General features: G+C 32.0%; 1 protein-coding gene across 1 annotated transcript; it reads left to right on the plus strand.

Annotated features, from left to right (window-relative positions):
• Positions 1 to 11,073: 11,073 nt before the first annotated feature.
• LOC139843499 (D-galacturonate reductase-like) lies at positions 11,074 to 13,998 on the plus strand. Its single transcript, XM_071833598.1, has 4 exons — positions 11,074 to 11,399; positions 12,401 to 12,644; positions 13,459 to 13,638; positions 13,804 to 13,998. Exons 1-4 carry the CDS (start codon positions 11,074 to 11,076, stop codon positions 13,996 to 13,998), a joined length of 945 nt encoding a protein of 314 aa, XP_071689699.1.
• Positions 13,999 to 17,610: the final 3,612 nt, after the last annotated feature.

Consider the following 17,610-nt stretch of genomic DNA (forward strand, 5'->3'; position numbering starts at 1 on the left):
CATTCCCCAAATCATCACAGATCAACTTGAAAAAGATGCATACGAGAAGCTACTTGAGTTCAGCAAGGCGCTAGAGAACATTTCAATCCAAACTCTTGCAGATGCTGCTCTTGATTCTGCTGTTTCTGTGTAGGATCTTTTATCGATGATGTTTTAGGTTGGCGAGCCAATGATCATCGTGGGGGGTTGCGAGGCATGCTTTGTAAGGCGTCATGCAACATTTTTTGCTAAGAGCGTGGGGGTCTTGGGTGCGCCATAAGCTCGCATTGCTTTTGGCCCCATGAAGTTGTCATGGCACTGTATTCTATCTTATTTTAACACACCGGGATCCAGTGTAGAAATCAAATTCCCATACATGCCTCTTAATAATGAACTTTCTCTTTTTCTCCAACCGCATGATAGAAATTATATTCGATCTTAGGTTTTAAGGGTTTTTCCCTCACCCATTTTGTCTTTTTGAGATGTAGTAGGGCTAGAAATACCTCTTGTCGTTTGAGGAGATGTATTATTGTTTTTTAAGCCAATTTAATCAACATCGTTCCGGGCAACTGCATGGTTACCGCCGATTTCTGCTACAACTGTACTTGCAATGTTGCTGGGTTCCAGGTGACTCCGCCATTTGGGGTAACCAATGAGTTCAAAACACATATTTTTAATATGCTTTGTCTTGTCACATTGTGTACACTTTAGTGGCTGTTGTGGTTACGGATGGTGGTTTGTCATGGTGGTTCTTGTTTTATCATCTGAGATATGTGTTTCCCCACTATGGCGGTGTTTTGTTTGACTTTGCCTTAGGGGTTTGATTACATAGAGCATCACGATAAGTAATCGAGCTACCGTTATCTCTTGACATGGCAGTATGGTTCAGGAAGCTAATTTTTTGCTTCTGTATTTCTGAGCTACCCTCAATTTTCTGACATAGAAGCATAATTTCGGTAAATGATTGAAGCTAAATATGAGTGTCTTGATCCAATATCGACACCATCAACTCTAATACCATGTTGAAATCATAAGCTGAGAACATTAATTTTATTGATTAGTGATTATTTCACTTAAATTGATACAAAAGCTTGTTACAATGGTTCTACATTTATAAAAGTAGAAGAGGCATGGAGCCTTCTATGAAAAAAACTACAAAAGAGGAATCATTCTATTTTAGTGACTCTTTGTTAACTTGATTTCTTGTATATGTTGAATCCATGGAAATGATGAAGAATCTTTTCTTTTGATCCAAAAGTCACGCTATCATAAAAGGTAATATTCTTTTGTTTGCATGCTTTTGTTGCTTATGATTTTGTTTTCTAACACTCTCATTCAAGTTGAATGGTGGGGTTTTTGATATTTAACTTGACGAGAACTTCATTGAAAAGTATTTCGTTGACTGCTTTAGTGTGGATGTCTGCGAGCAGGTATTCTGATCTCACAAATGGGAGCGAGATGATTTCTGCTTTGAGTTTTTTCATGATAAAGTATCAGTCAATTTCAACATGCTTTGTCTGATCATGTTGAACTCGGTTTTCTGAAATAGCAATTTTTGCTTCGTTGTCGCAAAAATATCTCACTAGTGTCTTCTGGTGGAAATATGATATCTGTTAATAACTTTCGGATCTATAAAGCTTCTTGTACTCCACGTGCTATTCCTCTGAACTCGGCGTCAGCGCTTGAAAGGTCTACAACTTTTTTTTTTTATTTTTACTTTTCCACGTACCATGTTCTCAACAACTGAGGTGAAATACCCTGACATGGATTTTGTGTCTCCTTTTTCACCTTCCCAGAATGCATCTGTGTATATCTGAGTTTTAGGTATCTGTTATTTTTGCATACAAATCCATGTCCAGCTGTTCCTTTTAGGTATTTGATGATTCTCCACACAGCTTCCATGTGAAGTACTTGAGGATGATGCATATATTGGGTGACAATCCCTACTGCATACGCTCAGTGTTGTAAATCTCCCTAGATCTCCCCGAGATCTCCCCCGAGATCTCGTTTTTAGAAGGCAACCGAGACGAGATGTTCATCTCCCGAGATTTCTCGGTCAACGGGGTCAAACTTAGTCAAAGCCACGATTTCTCGGATTTTCTTGCTAGTTTGTAAGATTTTCTTGTAAAATTCGTAATTTCTAAGATTTTCTCACTCATTTTTCGGATATTTTTGTAAAATCTCGTAAAAAGTATATAAATATACATATATTTATGTTTTTATGTGTATTTTTATTAAAAAAACTACAAAGTCAACGTTCGAGATCTCCCCGAGATCATTCCGAGATGCCGAGATCCCCCTAAAAAGTCCAAACTAGATCTTCCTGAGATCCGAGTTCTCCAACCTTGCATACGCAATATCTGGGCGAGTATGAACATGGTAGATCAGCTTTCCAATAATCTTTTGATGTTTTTATTGATCTGCAAGTTCAAATCCTTCTTCAATAAACAACTTCTGGTTTGGAACTGCATGGGTTTCGGCTCTTTTGCAGTCAATCATTCCTGTTTCAGCAAGTAGATCAAGAACATGTTTCTTTTAACATATAAATATTCCTTGCTGAGATTGAAGAACTTCGATCCCTAAAAAATACTTTAACCTTCCAAGATCTTTCATTTTAAATTCGTTTGATAAATTTTCTTTTCAGCTGAAAAATTCATCTTTGTCACTTCCTATAATTATCATGTAATTGACATAGATAATCAAGAAAGTTATCAGTTAGTTCCTTTGTTTGAGAAAAATTGTGTGATTTAAATTACTTTTTTTATAGCCATATTTTCGTGGCTACGGTAAATTTCCCAAACCAGGTCCGAGGAGATTGCTTCAGACCATATAAAGGTTTTTTAAGGTGACGAACTTCCTTGTTTTTAAATTTTCCTACGAATCTTGATAGAGTTTCCATATAGACCTCTTCTTTGAGCTCGCCATGTAGAAAAGCATTCTTTACGTCAAATTGGTGAAGGCGTCATCCTCTATTTGCATCCACATAGAAGAGGACTATAATGGTGTCAATTATAGCCATCGGTGACAAAGTCTCGGAATAGTCTATCCCGTTGTTCTAAGTATATCATTTGCCAACTAGTCGTGCTTTATATCTTTCAATTGTACCATCTGGTTTGTGTTTTATTGTAAACACTCAATGACATCCTGCTGGATTCTTTTCTCGGGGAAGAATTCATTTTTCTATAGTATCACTTTTTTCAAAGCTTCCATTTCCTTTCTCTAGTTCTTTGACTTTAAGCCTTGTTCTATGGAAGTTGGTATTTCTTCAGAGTATATCGCGGAATTGAATTTCTTTGCTTCTTCTAATAAAGTTTCCCTTTGACAACATTCGCCATCAGATATCTCGATCTGTGAGCTTCTTTTTTGAGATCATATCTTTTAGGCGGAACTCCCCTGTTAGCTCTCGGAGGAAGTACATAACCTTCGTTCGATTCATCATGACCTGCTTGAGCTGGTTCAACTGATCTTTTTTGAGTTGATTCCGAATTTGAACTTGGTGGTTCGTTTGGTGTTTGTTGAGTTAATTCATGACTTGAACTATCTGTTTCGTCTAGAATTTGTCGAGTTGCTTCAGCCTGACTTGGACATTCTGGTTCATCTTGTGCCAGTATTTCTTTCTCAGCTTCGGTTTGTCTAGATATTTCATTATTGTGATTACCTTCTTCCGATGAGGGAATCCTCTCCAACCAACTCATAATGTCACTAGTTTCACTCTCCCTAACTTGTGTGTTGGAACTATAATAATACCCGGTCTCAAGAAAGTCACAATTCATCGTAGTGAACATGTGACATCTTTTCAAACTGTAGCACACATACCCCTACTGGTTGACTCCATACCTAACAAAACACATTTTCTAGCACATGAATGAAGTTTGGTTCGTTCTTGTTTAGGTATGTGAACAAAGACAGAACAACTAAATATTCTAGGTTTGGTGATAAGATTAGATGGGAATTCATAAAATTTCGATACTGATTGAAGTGGAGTTTGATTATTAAGAATTTTGGTCGGAAGTCGGTTAGTAAGATAGGTTGTCGTGGCAAGTGCTTCTGGTCAAAAATTTCTCGGAACATTTAATTCTCTCAGTAAGGCCCGAGTTATTTCTAAAAAAATCGGATCTTTCCTTTCGGCTACTCCAATTTGATCAGGGGTATGAGCACACGAAGTTTGATGAATAATTACTTTTCATGACATAATTGTTTCATATAAGTGTTTATGAATTCTCCTCCGTTATCTGATCTTAAAACTTGTATGCTTCTTTAAAACTGAGTTTGAATTATCGTATAAAAAATAAAGAATTTGTCGAATACTTCTGATTTACTTGTAAAAAAATAAGCATAAGTCATTCATGTGAAATCATCAATAAAGAATAAGAAATACCAAAAAAAAAATCCCATGTTAGTTGGAGTTGCACCCCAAACATCTGAGTAAATTAATGAAAAAATAAATACTTTTCCTCGTTTTACTCCGCTTGAAAGTACATTTATGACTTTTTGCCATAATAGAAGTCTCGCAAGTTAGAACGGAATTTGGTGAAAATTATTTCGAAAAAAGAAGATTTAAATAACTTTCGGAGGGGTGACCTAACCTTATATGCCATAACCAAACCTCCCTGCTTGATTTTCCATGAGCAAACATCATCGTACCTTGTCAGGTGACTTCGTTAACATAGTAGAGACCTCCTCTCTCAGTACCACGACCAATAATACCTTATGTTTGGATGTCTAGTAGTGCACAACATGTTGGATGAAGTAATACCGTGCAATTTAATTCCTTTGTGACGTGGCTATCTGATAATATTTTGTGAGACAAGTTCAATTTATATAAAGACAATTTGATAATTTTATGGTTGGTGAAATTTCAATAGTTCCCGCCCCTTTGAATTAAACAATTCCACCGTGACTGTCTGAATTCGGTTTTTGCTCGGTGTTTCTTCCAAACAAAAATCAGATTTTTCAAAGTTCATGGTGTCTGTGGCACCGTAATCATAGATCCACTTGTTACTTTGCCTTCTATTTGTAACGAGGTTTGCATATGAAATGTCGTCCTTTGAAAATTGAGTTTTTGTGACTTCATTCAATAAACTCAGAGTTGAGGGAAATTGTTGTATTTTATATAAAGGATTAGGGGTATTATAGGAATTATGGGTGTTATTTGAGAACGTAGGGTAAGGCTTGGATTCAGTAGACATATGTGGTTGCTTCTTCTCAATTCTTCTCACTTTAGATAAGCAACTAAGGTTTAACCCCAAAACTTTGATTACTGAGTTTTACTTTCTAACGACCCGTCCTAATCCATCTGGACGAATACATTACAATTGATTACATCGCGAGGTACTTGACCTCTATATGATACATTTTACAACATTGTATTCGTTTTTTAAAAGACAAACTTTCATTACATCGACAGTTGACGGCATGCATACCATTTCATAATATAACCAACTATAATTGACTTAGTCATAATCTTGATGAACTCGACGACTCGAATGCAACGTCTTTTGAAATATGTCATGAATAACTCCAAGTAATATCTCTAATATGAGCAAATGCACAGCGGAAGATTTCTTCAACACCTGAGAATAAACATGCTTTAAAGTGTCAACCAAAAGGTTGGTGAGTTCATTAGTTTATCATAAATAATCATTTCATAATTTTAATAGACCACAAGATTTTCATTTTCAGTTCTCATAAATATACGTCCCATGCATAGAGACAAAATATCATTCATATGGATTGAACACCTGGTAACCGACATTAACAAGATGCATATAAGAATATCCCCTATCATTTCGGGAAATCCTTCGGACGTGATATAAACAACATCGAAGTACTAAAGCATCCGGTACTTTGGATGGGGTTCGTTAGGCCCAATAGATCTATCTTTAGGATTCGCGTCAATTAGTAGATCGGTTTACTAATTCTTAGGTTACCAAGCAAAAGGGGCATATTCGGCTTCGATCATTCACCCATATAATGTAGTTTCAGTTACTTGTGTCTATTTCGTAAAACATTTATAAAAATTGCGCATGTATTCTCAGCTCAAAAATATAAAGGGTAAAAAGGCAAATGAAACTCACCTAATGTATTTTGTAGTAAAAATACATATGACTATATCGAACAATGCAGGATTGGCCTCAGATTCACGAACCTATTATTCAATCATGTATATTAATACACGTAATGGTAATCGAACAAATATTTATATTATTAGTGATTTTATTTGTTATTTTATATCATGTGTATTATTAATAACTTAATTAGATATATTTATCTTTATATAGATAATTAACATTTCTTACAAAAGTATTAATATGGTTAGGTTTTATGTCACAATTATATTTTTATATGAAAAATCTACATTTGATATATTAATAGTACTAATGATAATAATGATAAAAAATAATACTAATTATGGTAAAAGTTATGGTAATCCTAATAATAATAATAATAATAATGATAATTTTAATATTAATGGTAAAGATAGTACTAATAATAATAAGGTTTGTAATGTTAATACTAATAACATTTAATGATAATACTAATTATATTGTTAATAACATGGTAATAAGAATGATTTATAACTCATTATAAGTTAAATATATTTATTTTCAAAAATTTGAAGTAATTACCTAATATTAAATTAAAAAGGTGATTTATAATTGTTAATGTGTTAAATTAAAATATTTTTGTATTAGTAATAAATAAATAAGTAAAATGATTTTAGTATCAATATTTATAACCTTAGTAATAATCGTAGCGATAATAATGTTATTGCTAATAATAACAATACTAATAATATTAGTAATATTATTAATAATAATGATAGTAATAATATTATTAACAATAATAATGATAACAATCAAAATAATACTTAAAATCATGATTCTACAAATAATCATAATAATGATAGTAATAATAATAATAATTAACTTAACACTAATAATAATACTTCTCAACAATAACAATAATAATAATAATAATAGTTATAATAATAATAATCATGAAAATGATGATAATAATAATAATAATAAAAAGAAATAAAAAGTGTATACCCTTTAAAAGATTCTGTAAAAAGATTTGCACGCGACCGGGCTCGAACCCATGACCTCTCGCTCACCCGCTAACCCTCTAAACCATTCTGCCATTTATGCTTTTCTGATTATATTCGAATTCCAATTATATTTAATATTTATTTCTGTATTCCTCCTTCTCCTTCTTCAACCTCACAGTGATTCAATTCCATTCGGTAATTACCCAATTGAGTTACCAGATTCAATATGATTTTTAAAATAGAAACAGAAACCTTTAAAACATGTTTTAAACAAATTAACAAACGAGAATTTAAAAGAAATCAAAACAGTCGCTGAAAAGAAAAAAAAATGAAGAACACAACTTCAATTTTTAAAATAGAGATGTTTTGAGAACTCGCCATCTTCATGAAATATCTTCCAAATTGTTCCAAGAAACTGTCTGAATTATCAATTGGATCAGAAACATCAACACAAAGCCAAATTTTTATGAAGAACACGTCTGTTGACTATTTAATTTTAAACTTTGACTCTATAATTGGAACTCGATACAAGGAATTGAGAACTTAGATTTTACAGAAAGTTTTCTTGAAGGATTTCTAACAAGATTGCTTTATTACATTTTTAAAAATATTTCGATTTCGCGTTTTCACCAAAAAGTTGCATATACAGAGTATTTCTTGTGTTCATCGTGTTTTTGATAAAATTTACAAAGTTTTAAAGTTGTAATCATGTGTTTGTAATATAGTTGATAATGTAAAATCAAATGGTATCACTTATTACTGAATTGGATCGTTTATAAAAGGATTCGCTGGTCGACAGAATTTTACCCTCAGTACAGAAAATAAATTAAAAATATAAAAAAAAGTTGAATATGATGGCTAACGATTTTTAACCCTATCTGATTAAATTCGTGTATTACGTATTGGTTTTGAGACATAAACAAAAATATAAAACAGTTTGATTATGATGCATACCCGAAATTCATGTTGTATATCATTTTGTTTATAATTAATAATAAGGTTAATAGTTATTAAATATAAATATATTAATGTTATAAAAATACTGATAAGTATAATAATAAAAAAAAATAATATTATTAATCAAATTAAGTCTAATGGTAATAATAGAAATAGTGATAATAATATTAATAATTATTATATTAATAATAATGATTAAAATAAATCATGGTAAGTATGATAATAAAATGATAATAATAATAATATTATTAATGTTAAAAATAATTATTTTTAATGATTTAGGTATTAATAATATTTGATAATTCTACAAATAATAATTAAGACATATCAAGTTACATGTATCAAATCTCTTATTAAAACAATAATATTTATAATACTGATGTTAATAACAAAATTTAATAACAATACAATATTAATCATAAATAAAATTTTAATTTTTACCACTAGTTATAATAATGATGATATTAATAATATTTATAATACTATTAATAATATTAAATAATAATCATAAATCAAATGTACCAGATTTCATATAATATCATTAATGATACTGTTATTAATATTAATATTAATATTAATATTAATATTAATATTTATATTTATATTGATAATGAAGATATTAATTTTAATACAACAACTATATTTTAAATTGTATTTTATATTATTAATTACATAATATAATATGATAGCCTTTAATGAATATTTATTATTTATAAATTATATATATATTATAATACACATATAATAATAATTAATCATAGAATTTATAGTTATATATATAGATTCATTTTAAATTTACACTCAATTACTACGTATTCTATTTTACGTATTTAATTCAAATGTTTAAATTATATTTTATAATTTCAATTTAATATACGTATACTTACATTTACATATACATATTTATTTACAAACAATTGTTCGTGAATCGTCGGGCATGGTCAAAGGTCAAATGTATACATGAACGCAGCTCAAAGGATTTTGAGACTTTAACATTACAGACTTCGCTTATCATGTCGAGCTTATATAAAGATTAAGTTTAAATTTAGTCGGAAATTCCCGGGTCATCACAGTCTTCCCATTTAGATTATTTCTTGAAGGCACATGAAGCGATTAGGATTTTCCCATGTTGCTTCATTCCCGACCGATTTTAGGCACGCATTTTTTGCTCCGGCCGTTTTGAAGCGATTAGGGTGTTCCTTTTTTGCTCCAGCCGCATGATAGTAATTATATTCGACTTAGGTTATGAGGGTTTTTCTCTCACCCATTTTGTCGTTTTTTGAGATGTATTGGGGCTAGAAATACCTCTTGTCGTTTGAGATGGATTAGGGCTATATTAATGTTTTTTGAGATGGATTGTTATTTTTCAAGCCAACTTTATTAGCATCGTTCTAGGCGACTGCACGGTTGCTGTCGATTTCTGCTGCATCTGTACTTGCAACGTTGTTAGGCTTCAGGTGACTCCGCTATTTGGGGTAACTAATGAGTTCAAAGCACATATTTTTAATATGCTTTGTCTTGCCACATTGTGTACACCTTAGTAGTTGTTGCGGATACCGATAGTGGTTCTTGTTTTATCATATGAGATATATGTTGCCCACCTCTGGCGGTGTTTTGTTTGACTTTGTCTTAGGGGTTTGATGAGCATCACAATAAGTAATCGAGCTACCGTTATCTCTTGACATGTCAGTTTAGTTCAGGAAGCTAATTTTTTGCTTCTGTATATCTAAGCTACCGTCAATTTCTGACATGGAACCATAATTTCGGTAAACGATTGAAGCTAAATACGAGTGTTTTGATTCAAGATCGACACCGTCAGCTCTAATATTAATATTATTGATTAGTGATTTATTCACTTGAATTGATACATGCATATAGAAGCTTGTTACAAAGGTTTTACATTTATAAAAGTAGAAGAGGCATGGAGCCTTCTATTTAAAAATTATAAAAGAGAAATCATTCTATTTTGATGACTCTTTGTGAACTTGATTTCATGTATATGTTGAATGTTGAATCATGTGTTGGCATGTAATATCCTATACATGGAAATGATGAAGAATCTTTTTTTATGATCCAAAAGTCACGCTATCAAAATATTCCTTTATTTCCTATTTTGTTGTTTATGGTTTTGTTTTCTAACATTAACTACCCCCATTGACTTGATGTTGAATAAGTCAAGACGAGTCATTTTATTTATTTTTAGATCCCAAGAAAGTGTAACTTTGTTCACAAAATACAATTCTTTGATCCAAAACCTTTTCTTCCATTTCCTGCTTACCCTATTTATCGAAAGTACATTCATTTATCAAAAATGATAACCACATGTATGTTAATTAATTCCGCAAAGTAACTATTTGTGTATTATTTTTAACTTCTTTAATTTAAGAAAACTGTTAATTTTGAAAAAACAGATACAACTTTAAAACTACGTTTTCGATGTTACAAAATAATTTTATCAAGCCAAAATAAACAAAAATTTTGCCATTAGCATTCGATAAAAAGATAACATATCATTTTCAAAACCTTAATTAATTAAAAAAAAAAAAGATAAATCATCTTCATAACATCATCATGAGTATTTTTAGTACATATACGATAGTTATATACAGATATTTAATCAGCTGAATGTAGTCACTGATAACTATGTATGTGCATTCTCGAAGAGTGCTGGAAGCGAATTTGGGTTTCGGGATCGAGTGTATATTTATTGTTAGATTAGTGTACCGGTGATATTTGTGTATGTTTGTATTTAACATTCAAATGCGGTTGGTCTCAATTGCTCATTCTTAATCTCGCGTTGAAAAGTGTAGAGTGATCAGCTTCAATGGTTAGGGTCGGATTTCAATTGTGTCTGAACTATTACAAGGTTGTATCTCTGGATCATTTGATCTTTATATGTATATATAAATATTTTGCCAAGAAAAAAAAATAAAAAAGATTACGTATGTACAGTTCGCATTTACGATTAATAAGAATTTTTTTAACCCCACTAATCATCATGTATTACGAGTAGTATAAATTAATCACATATACAAGCTTTCCAAAACACACACACATTTCAACCAACAAAACTGAGAAAGATGAAGATGGCAATTAGCATCCCGGAGACGACCATAAATTCTAGCAATGGTAGACGACCAATTCCCTTGATCGGAATGGGTTTGGGTAGATCGACGACTGATATCACTTCTGAAAACGTGAAAACTGCAATTATTGAAGCCATCAAGGTTGGTTATCGACACTTCGATACTGCAGCAGTGTACGGGACTGAACAACCTCTTGGAGAAGCCATCGAGGAAGCTTTGAGACTCGGTTTGATAAAGTCGCAAACCGAGCTTTTTGTTACGACCAAACTGTGGTGTACCGCTACTGAAGGCCACCTTGTGTTGCCAGCCATAAAGCAGAGTTTAAAGTAAGATGACATAACGAATTAATCCTCTTCATGCATGATTTATATATTATTTTTTCATGTTTTCTATCATTGGCCATATATAGTCGTTTAACTATTTATATTTTGTTTTACTATAGTGTCGTTGAGGTATAATTTCAGGGTTGGTCCTGAGAATTTATGTATCTAGAACGAGTTGGAAAAAAGGTTTTGAAGCCTTAACGAATAATATAACCTATTTAAAAAGAATGATGTTAGACCGTAACGAAGCCTTAACGAATAATATAAACTATTTAAAAAAAATTCCCCTAAGCCCTAACAAATAATATAAGCTATTTAAATAAGCCATTTCGGCCTTGCTAGAGTGTTAGTAGACTTTGATTTTTTTCTGTAGCCTTTTATTGTTGATTTTAGGTCTATTGTGTTTCACCTTCCGTGTTTTCCTAATTATCATGTTTCTTAAATCTACGATTGTGTCTAAATATATATAATAAAAAAAATGACGTCCTGAAAACCCTGTGCCCCGAGCAGTCGATTGGGTTGCTCCACCTCCGGACCTCCCGTGTATATATTGTGTCAAAAATCTTTTTAATTTATCATCATTGATACTGAGTATATCTTTTCTATTTTATATACTGTAGAGTTTAACTAATGAAGGTTCTAAAGACTGTTGTTAACATGCTTTACATTATTGTACATCTTGATAACTGTCAGTTAATAATTATTTGATAATTGCTAGATACAATTATTTAATGCATGTTAACGACAGCCCTAAAAAGTGTCGTTAGCAAAATCCTTATATATATATAAGGAACTGTTATAGGGAGTAGTCGGTAAAACCGAGAGTAGCCGAGCAACAGATTGTTGATCAACTTTGCCTTTAACACATAAACAATACGAACAATGTGATTATATGAAACAAAATCACTTATTAATTAATTTGTGTTATTGGTAATTTGGTATATATGTTATGATTTATGGATGAAAGGTTTGTCTATTAAAGTGAATATTAAACTTATATATAGGAATCTGAGACTTGAGTATGTGGATTTGTATCTAATTCATTGGCCAGTAACTCTTAAATGCAAGGAGTCAAAATTTCCGATTCCAAATGAGTGGGTATCAACTATCAATATTAAGCAAGTTTGGGAAGCAATGGAAAACTGTCAAAATCTAGGACTTACCAAATCCATCGGTGTAAGCAACTTCCACCCTCAAAAACTTGAACAAATCCTTTCCTTCGCTAAAATCCCTCCCGCTGTCAACCAGGTTCATCATTTATCATCTCGTTCCTTATTTTATTTTATGTTTTATACATTATCTTGTTCCTTGATATATTGAGGATTGAAATTGGATCTCCACTAGACTAGGGATACCTAGTGAAGAAAACGCATTGACAGGTTTGGTGGCATGGACGACAAGTATAATGGGTCGATCAATGATAAAAAATAAAATAAAAAATAAAAAATTAATATATTTTGTATATGAACTTAATATGGTGACAATAGTACGCTCATTATTTCATTACTTATACCCATATTGATCGGTTTATCACATTACAATAGAGAGTTTTAGGTTCAACAATTAATTTATTAGCTAAATATCACATATATATTTAATCATTTGTCAAAAACTTAATTTGTATAAAGAGATATATATGTTGTGACTTTCAACTCTCCAATAAGCTAAATCTGCAACTATCATATATAAAAAAAATAAAAATAAAAAAATCAACGGAATTACCATTTTACAATTTTGAGGCTTAATTTTTATGTTTAATATTTTATAATTTATTATAGAAAAACAATATAATCTCAGCCGAAAAAGAAATTTAGATTATGTCTTAGTAAAAAAAGAATGAAATTACTATATATGGAATAGAGAACCTTATTAATTTGTAAATGATATTAACACTAAATATCTATAGGAAGAAAAAGAATCAATTTTTCTAGCTCCAGCCCTGAAGCTACCTCTTGAGTTATCTTTTAAATATATTAAGCAATAAGCAATCAAGCCAAAATCAAGCCAATATATGCTAGTTATTTATATCTCCTTAACGTTGTTTATCATGTGGATGATGAAGGTTGAAATGAATCCAGTTTGGCAGCAGAAAAAACTGAATGAATTTTGCAAAAAACATGACATCCTTCTCACTGGTTACTCGCCTTTAGGAGCAGGCGGTAATTCATGGGGTCACAACCGTGTCATAGAATCAGATGTTCTTCAAGACATTGCTAAATTCAGAGGAAAGTCAGTAGCACAGGTTTTGATCTCATCTTTATTTTCTTTTTGCACGTTTTGAAACTTTTTAGGGGGCAAAGGGGCACCTCTGTCTCCTTGTAGATCCACCTCTCATGGCATGTATTGACGTACACTAATTTCAGTTAATTTTGTATCGTACGTAATTATGATCACTTGAAATATACAGATTTCGCTAAGATGGTTATACGAACAAGGTGTAGGCTTTGTAGTAAAGAGTTTCAACCAAGAAAGGATGAAGCAAAACTTAGAGATATTTGATTGGTCATTGAGTGAGGAGGAGTTGAACAAGATTAGCCAAATTCCTCAACAGAAACATATTTATTTTGGGAATATATGGTGGCTAAGCCTCATAATGATATAACTGTTGAGATTGATGAAGATCTTTTATTCATGTAACTCGTTTTATCACATTTGGTTTGTTCACCTTATCAAATTTCAAGAGATGCTGGAAAAATAATATCATAAACTATATAATTCAGAGTGAGTGTTGTGTTTGTGAATGAATGTTAATTCAGAGTGAGTGTTGTGTTTCTGAATGAATGTAATTTATATAACTATTGTGATTGTGATAAACTTTTCTTTGTTTCCTGTTCCATTTATATCATCAATATATAAGCATTTGTGGGTATTTATCTGTTCCTGTTCCATGCAGCATTAACGATCAATATATAATCTATTTAACTAGCTATATTATACTCCTTTATTTATTTATATATTATTATCCATTATATAATATTTATTATTTATTTATCATTCTTTTATATTAATATTTTAGGGATTTTATTAAGGTTGGTTTTTAGCGGTGTCGTTAAGTTGCTTAAATATTTTATACATCTGAATAATAGCCACCAAAAAGTCAATATTAATCTCTTTAATTAACCATCCCAAGATAGTCTAAGGGTTATTTTTACAAAAATTCATATTTTATTGATTACTTTAATCTCTTTAATTAACCATCCCAAGATAGTTCAGTGATTGGGTGGAGCTCTGACATCCTTGCAAGAGGTCGTTCAAATCTTGAGGTGGCCAGGGAAGGGTTGGAAGCAGTCAGGAAATATTCCGGATGAGATGCGTACAATAGAGTATGTGGTCGAATTACTCACTTTTCCCGGGTAACTCGAACAGGGAAGACCTTACAACTTTTATATTCTGTTTAATTAGTAGTAGTATATATTTGGATTTATTGTGACATAAAGCAAACATGTTTCCATTAGTAATAAGACAAAGATATTTGAGATCGTTGGTTAGAAATGTGTATTCATTGGTGATTTTGTACTGATAAAAATGTGTAAAAAAAATACTTAAAGAAAGTTAAAAGGTTTTGTGGACCGAAGACAAAATTTGGATCTTGGGAATATGGTGGTGATCCGGATTTATTGGATGTAGTTTGAGTGACTTTTTGTCCATATTTTGGTAGAAACTTGCGGTGAGTTTCCTGTTGTGTTTAGTTCTTCGTTGTTGATGAACGTATCGTTTTGGTGAAGACTTGAAATGAGGTTTTCGATTGAAGTGCTTCACGAGTTGGTGTGTTTGTCGTACATCGAGTATATGATTTTATATTAGGTCATATTAGTTTGTTTTAGCTTTGTTTCAAAGGTTGTTTTAGCTTTGTTTCAAAGGTTGTATTGATGCACTTGGTAATTGTGATATTGCTAGATCAATTGAATTCATATGGATTGTTGGATCTTTTTAATATATTTACATTAAGACTTAGCCACTGGTTAGTTAGATCTCTTGATATAATTTAATTTAAATTTGTGTTTTTCGGAAGAAAAAAAAAGTTTATCACGCGAATTTTACTTTCACATTACAGATGAGAAATTCCTAAAAAAAAAAAAATGTAGCTACCTGACCACAAGGGAGGTACTTGTTACTGATCCTCAGGAGGTTATTGAAATACTTCTCAGGTGAGAAGCATGAACGAAATAAGACTGAATGAATACATTTTATTAGAATGATTAAATATTAAATATAGGAAAATTGAGATTTAATTGGAAATCAATGCAACCACGCAAAATTGGGAGTTGGTCAAGGTAGATTTGTATATCAGAAGCCTTCGAATCGAATAGATTGTCGAGGGGCGCCGGTTCGGCATTCATTACGTTGATAGCGAAAGTTAACAATCCTTCTTGCATAGAGGATTATAGACCAATTTCGTTGATAAGTGTTCAATACAAGATAATTACTAAAATTTTAACGAGCAGGTTGGCAAATGTAATTGATAAAATTATCTCTAGAGAACAATCCGCGTTTATAAAAGAAAGACAAATTCTAGATGGGTCGATGATTGTTAGTGAGTTGATAGATTGGTACAAAAAGAAGAAGAAAAAGATGATGATTTTTAAGGTTGACTTCGAAAAAGCTTACGATACAGTTAATTGAGATTTCTTAGACTATATGCTCGCCACTTTAGGTTTCGGGGATCGTTGGAGAGCATGGATTCGTATGTGCATTGTTAATGCCCGCACCTCGGTATTAGTTAATGGAAGTCCTACGTCCAAATTCCAATTACATCATGGACTTTGGCAAGGAGACCCATTAAGTCCTTTTTAATAGTAATTAATAGAGGGACTTCATCTTTTATTAAAAGCTAAAGTTGATTCGGGTGCAATCCATGGTATTCGAATCGGTAGCCCGGGTATCACTATTTCTCACCTTTTTATGCGGATGACGCTATTGTTTTGTCCAGATGGAACAATGAGAGTTTAAGAAATATGCTTGTGGTTTTCAGTTCGTTTCATTCATACTCGGATTTGAAGCTCAATGTGGCTAAATCTCACTTGTATGGTATTGGTGTCAATGAGGTTATATTGAATGGCTTCGTTCAAGAATTGGGGTGTTCTAAAGCTACGTTTCCTTTTTTATACTTTAGCCTCCCGTTAGGTGTAAATATGAATTTAATTTCGAATTGGAAAGATTTGGAAAACCGTTTATTAAAAAGTTATCTAATTGGAAAGCTAACTTATTATCCGTTGGAGGGCATCTTACACTCATAAAGACGGTTTTGGGAAGTTTAGGAGTGTATTATTTATTATTATTTAAATGTCCGAAATCGGTTCTTGATAAACTTGAAAAGCTTCGTGCATCATTTTTTTGGGAAGTACCAAGCAACACAAAAAGATGCATTGTGTTAATTCGAATCAAATTCTACCCTCCTATGAAAATGGGGGCTTGAATGTAGGGAGTCTTCGTGCCTTTAATTATGTGCTCATGTTCAAATGGATTTGACGTTTTTTGTCTAAGCCAAATTCTCTATGGGTAATGACTAATGGCGCTATATGTAACATTCAATGATTTTGAGGGATATCAGACAAGTGGTAACGGCACTTGGATTAACATCATCCGAGCTTTTGTTAAAGTAAATCGAAAACAGCTTTTGCCGGTTAATGTATTGAGAATGTAGGTGATGGGAGGACAATTAGATTTTGAAAGGATAATTGGCAAGGTGGCAGTGCTTTAAAAGATAGGAACGGGAGATTATGTCACTCGGAAGTCGATAAAAATTGTGTTCTTGCTGACAGGTGTTCAATTAATGGTTGGAAGTGGTTGTGGCCTAGAGATATAGGTGCAAGGAATGAAGCTAAACTTCATGACCTGATTTGTGATCTTGGTTATGTAGTGTTCTCAAATGGCCAAGATTCATGGCAATGGGTGTTTCAAAAGGATTTAGATTATTCAATTAGTTACACGAGAGCTCACATTGATGAGCTGTTACTTTCTTCGATTTCTCAAATGGCCAAGATTCATGGCAATGGGTGTTTTAAAAGGATTTAGATTATTCAATTAGTTACACGAGAGCTCGCATTGATGAGCTGTTACTTTCTTCGATTGAAACACATACAAGGTGGGTGAAATTTATTTCCCAAAAAATTAACCTTTTTTTTTTTGTGTGTGGAGATTATCGTTAGACAGGTTACCTACTCATCAGAACTTGTCTAGAAGAGGTATTGAAATTGAAGACCACGCTGCATTA

This window comes from Rutidosis leptorrhynchoides, chromosome 4, assembly GCF_046630445.1.
Source record: "Rutidosis leptorrhynchoides isolate AG116_Rl617_1_P2 chromosome 4, CSIRO_AGI_Rlap_v1, whole genome shotgun sequence".
NCBI classification, from domain to species: domain Eukaryota; kingdom Viridiplantae; phylum Streptophyta; class Magnoliopsida; order Asterales; family Asteraceae; genus Rutidosis; species Rutidosis leptorrhynchoides.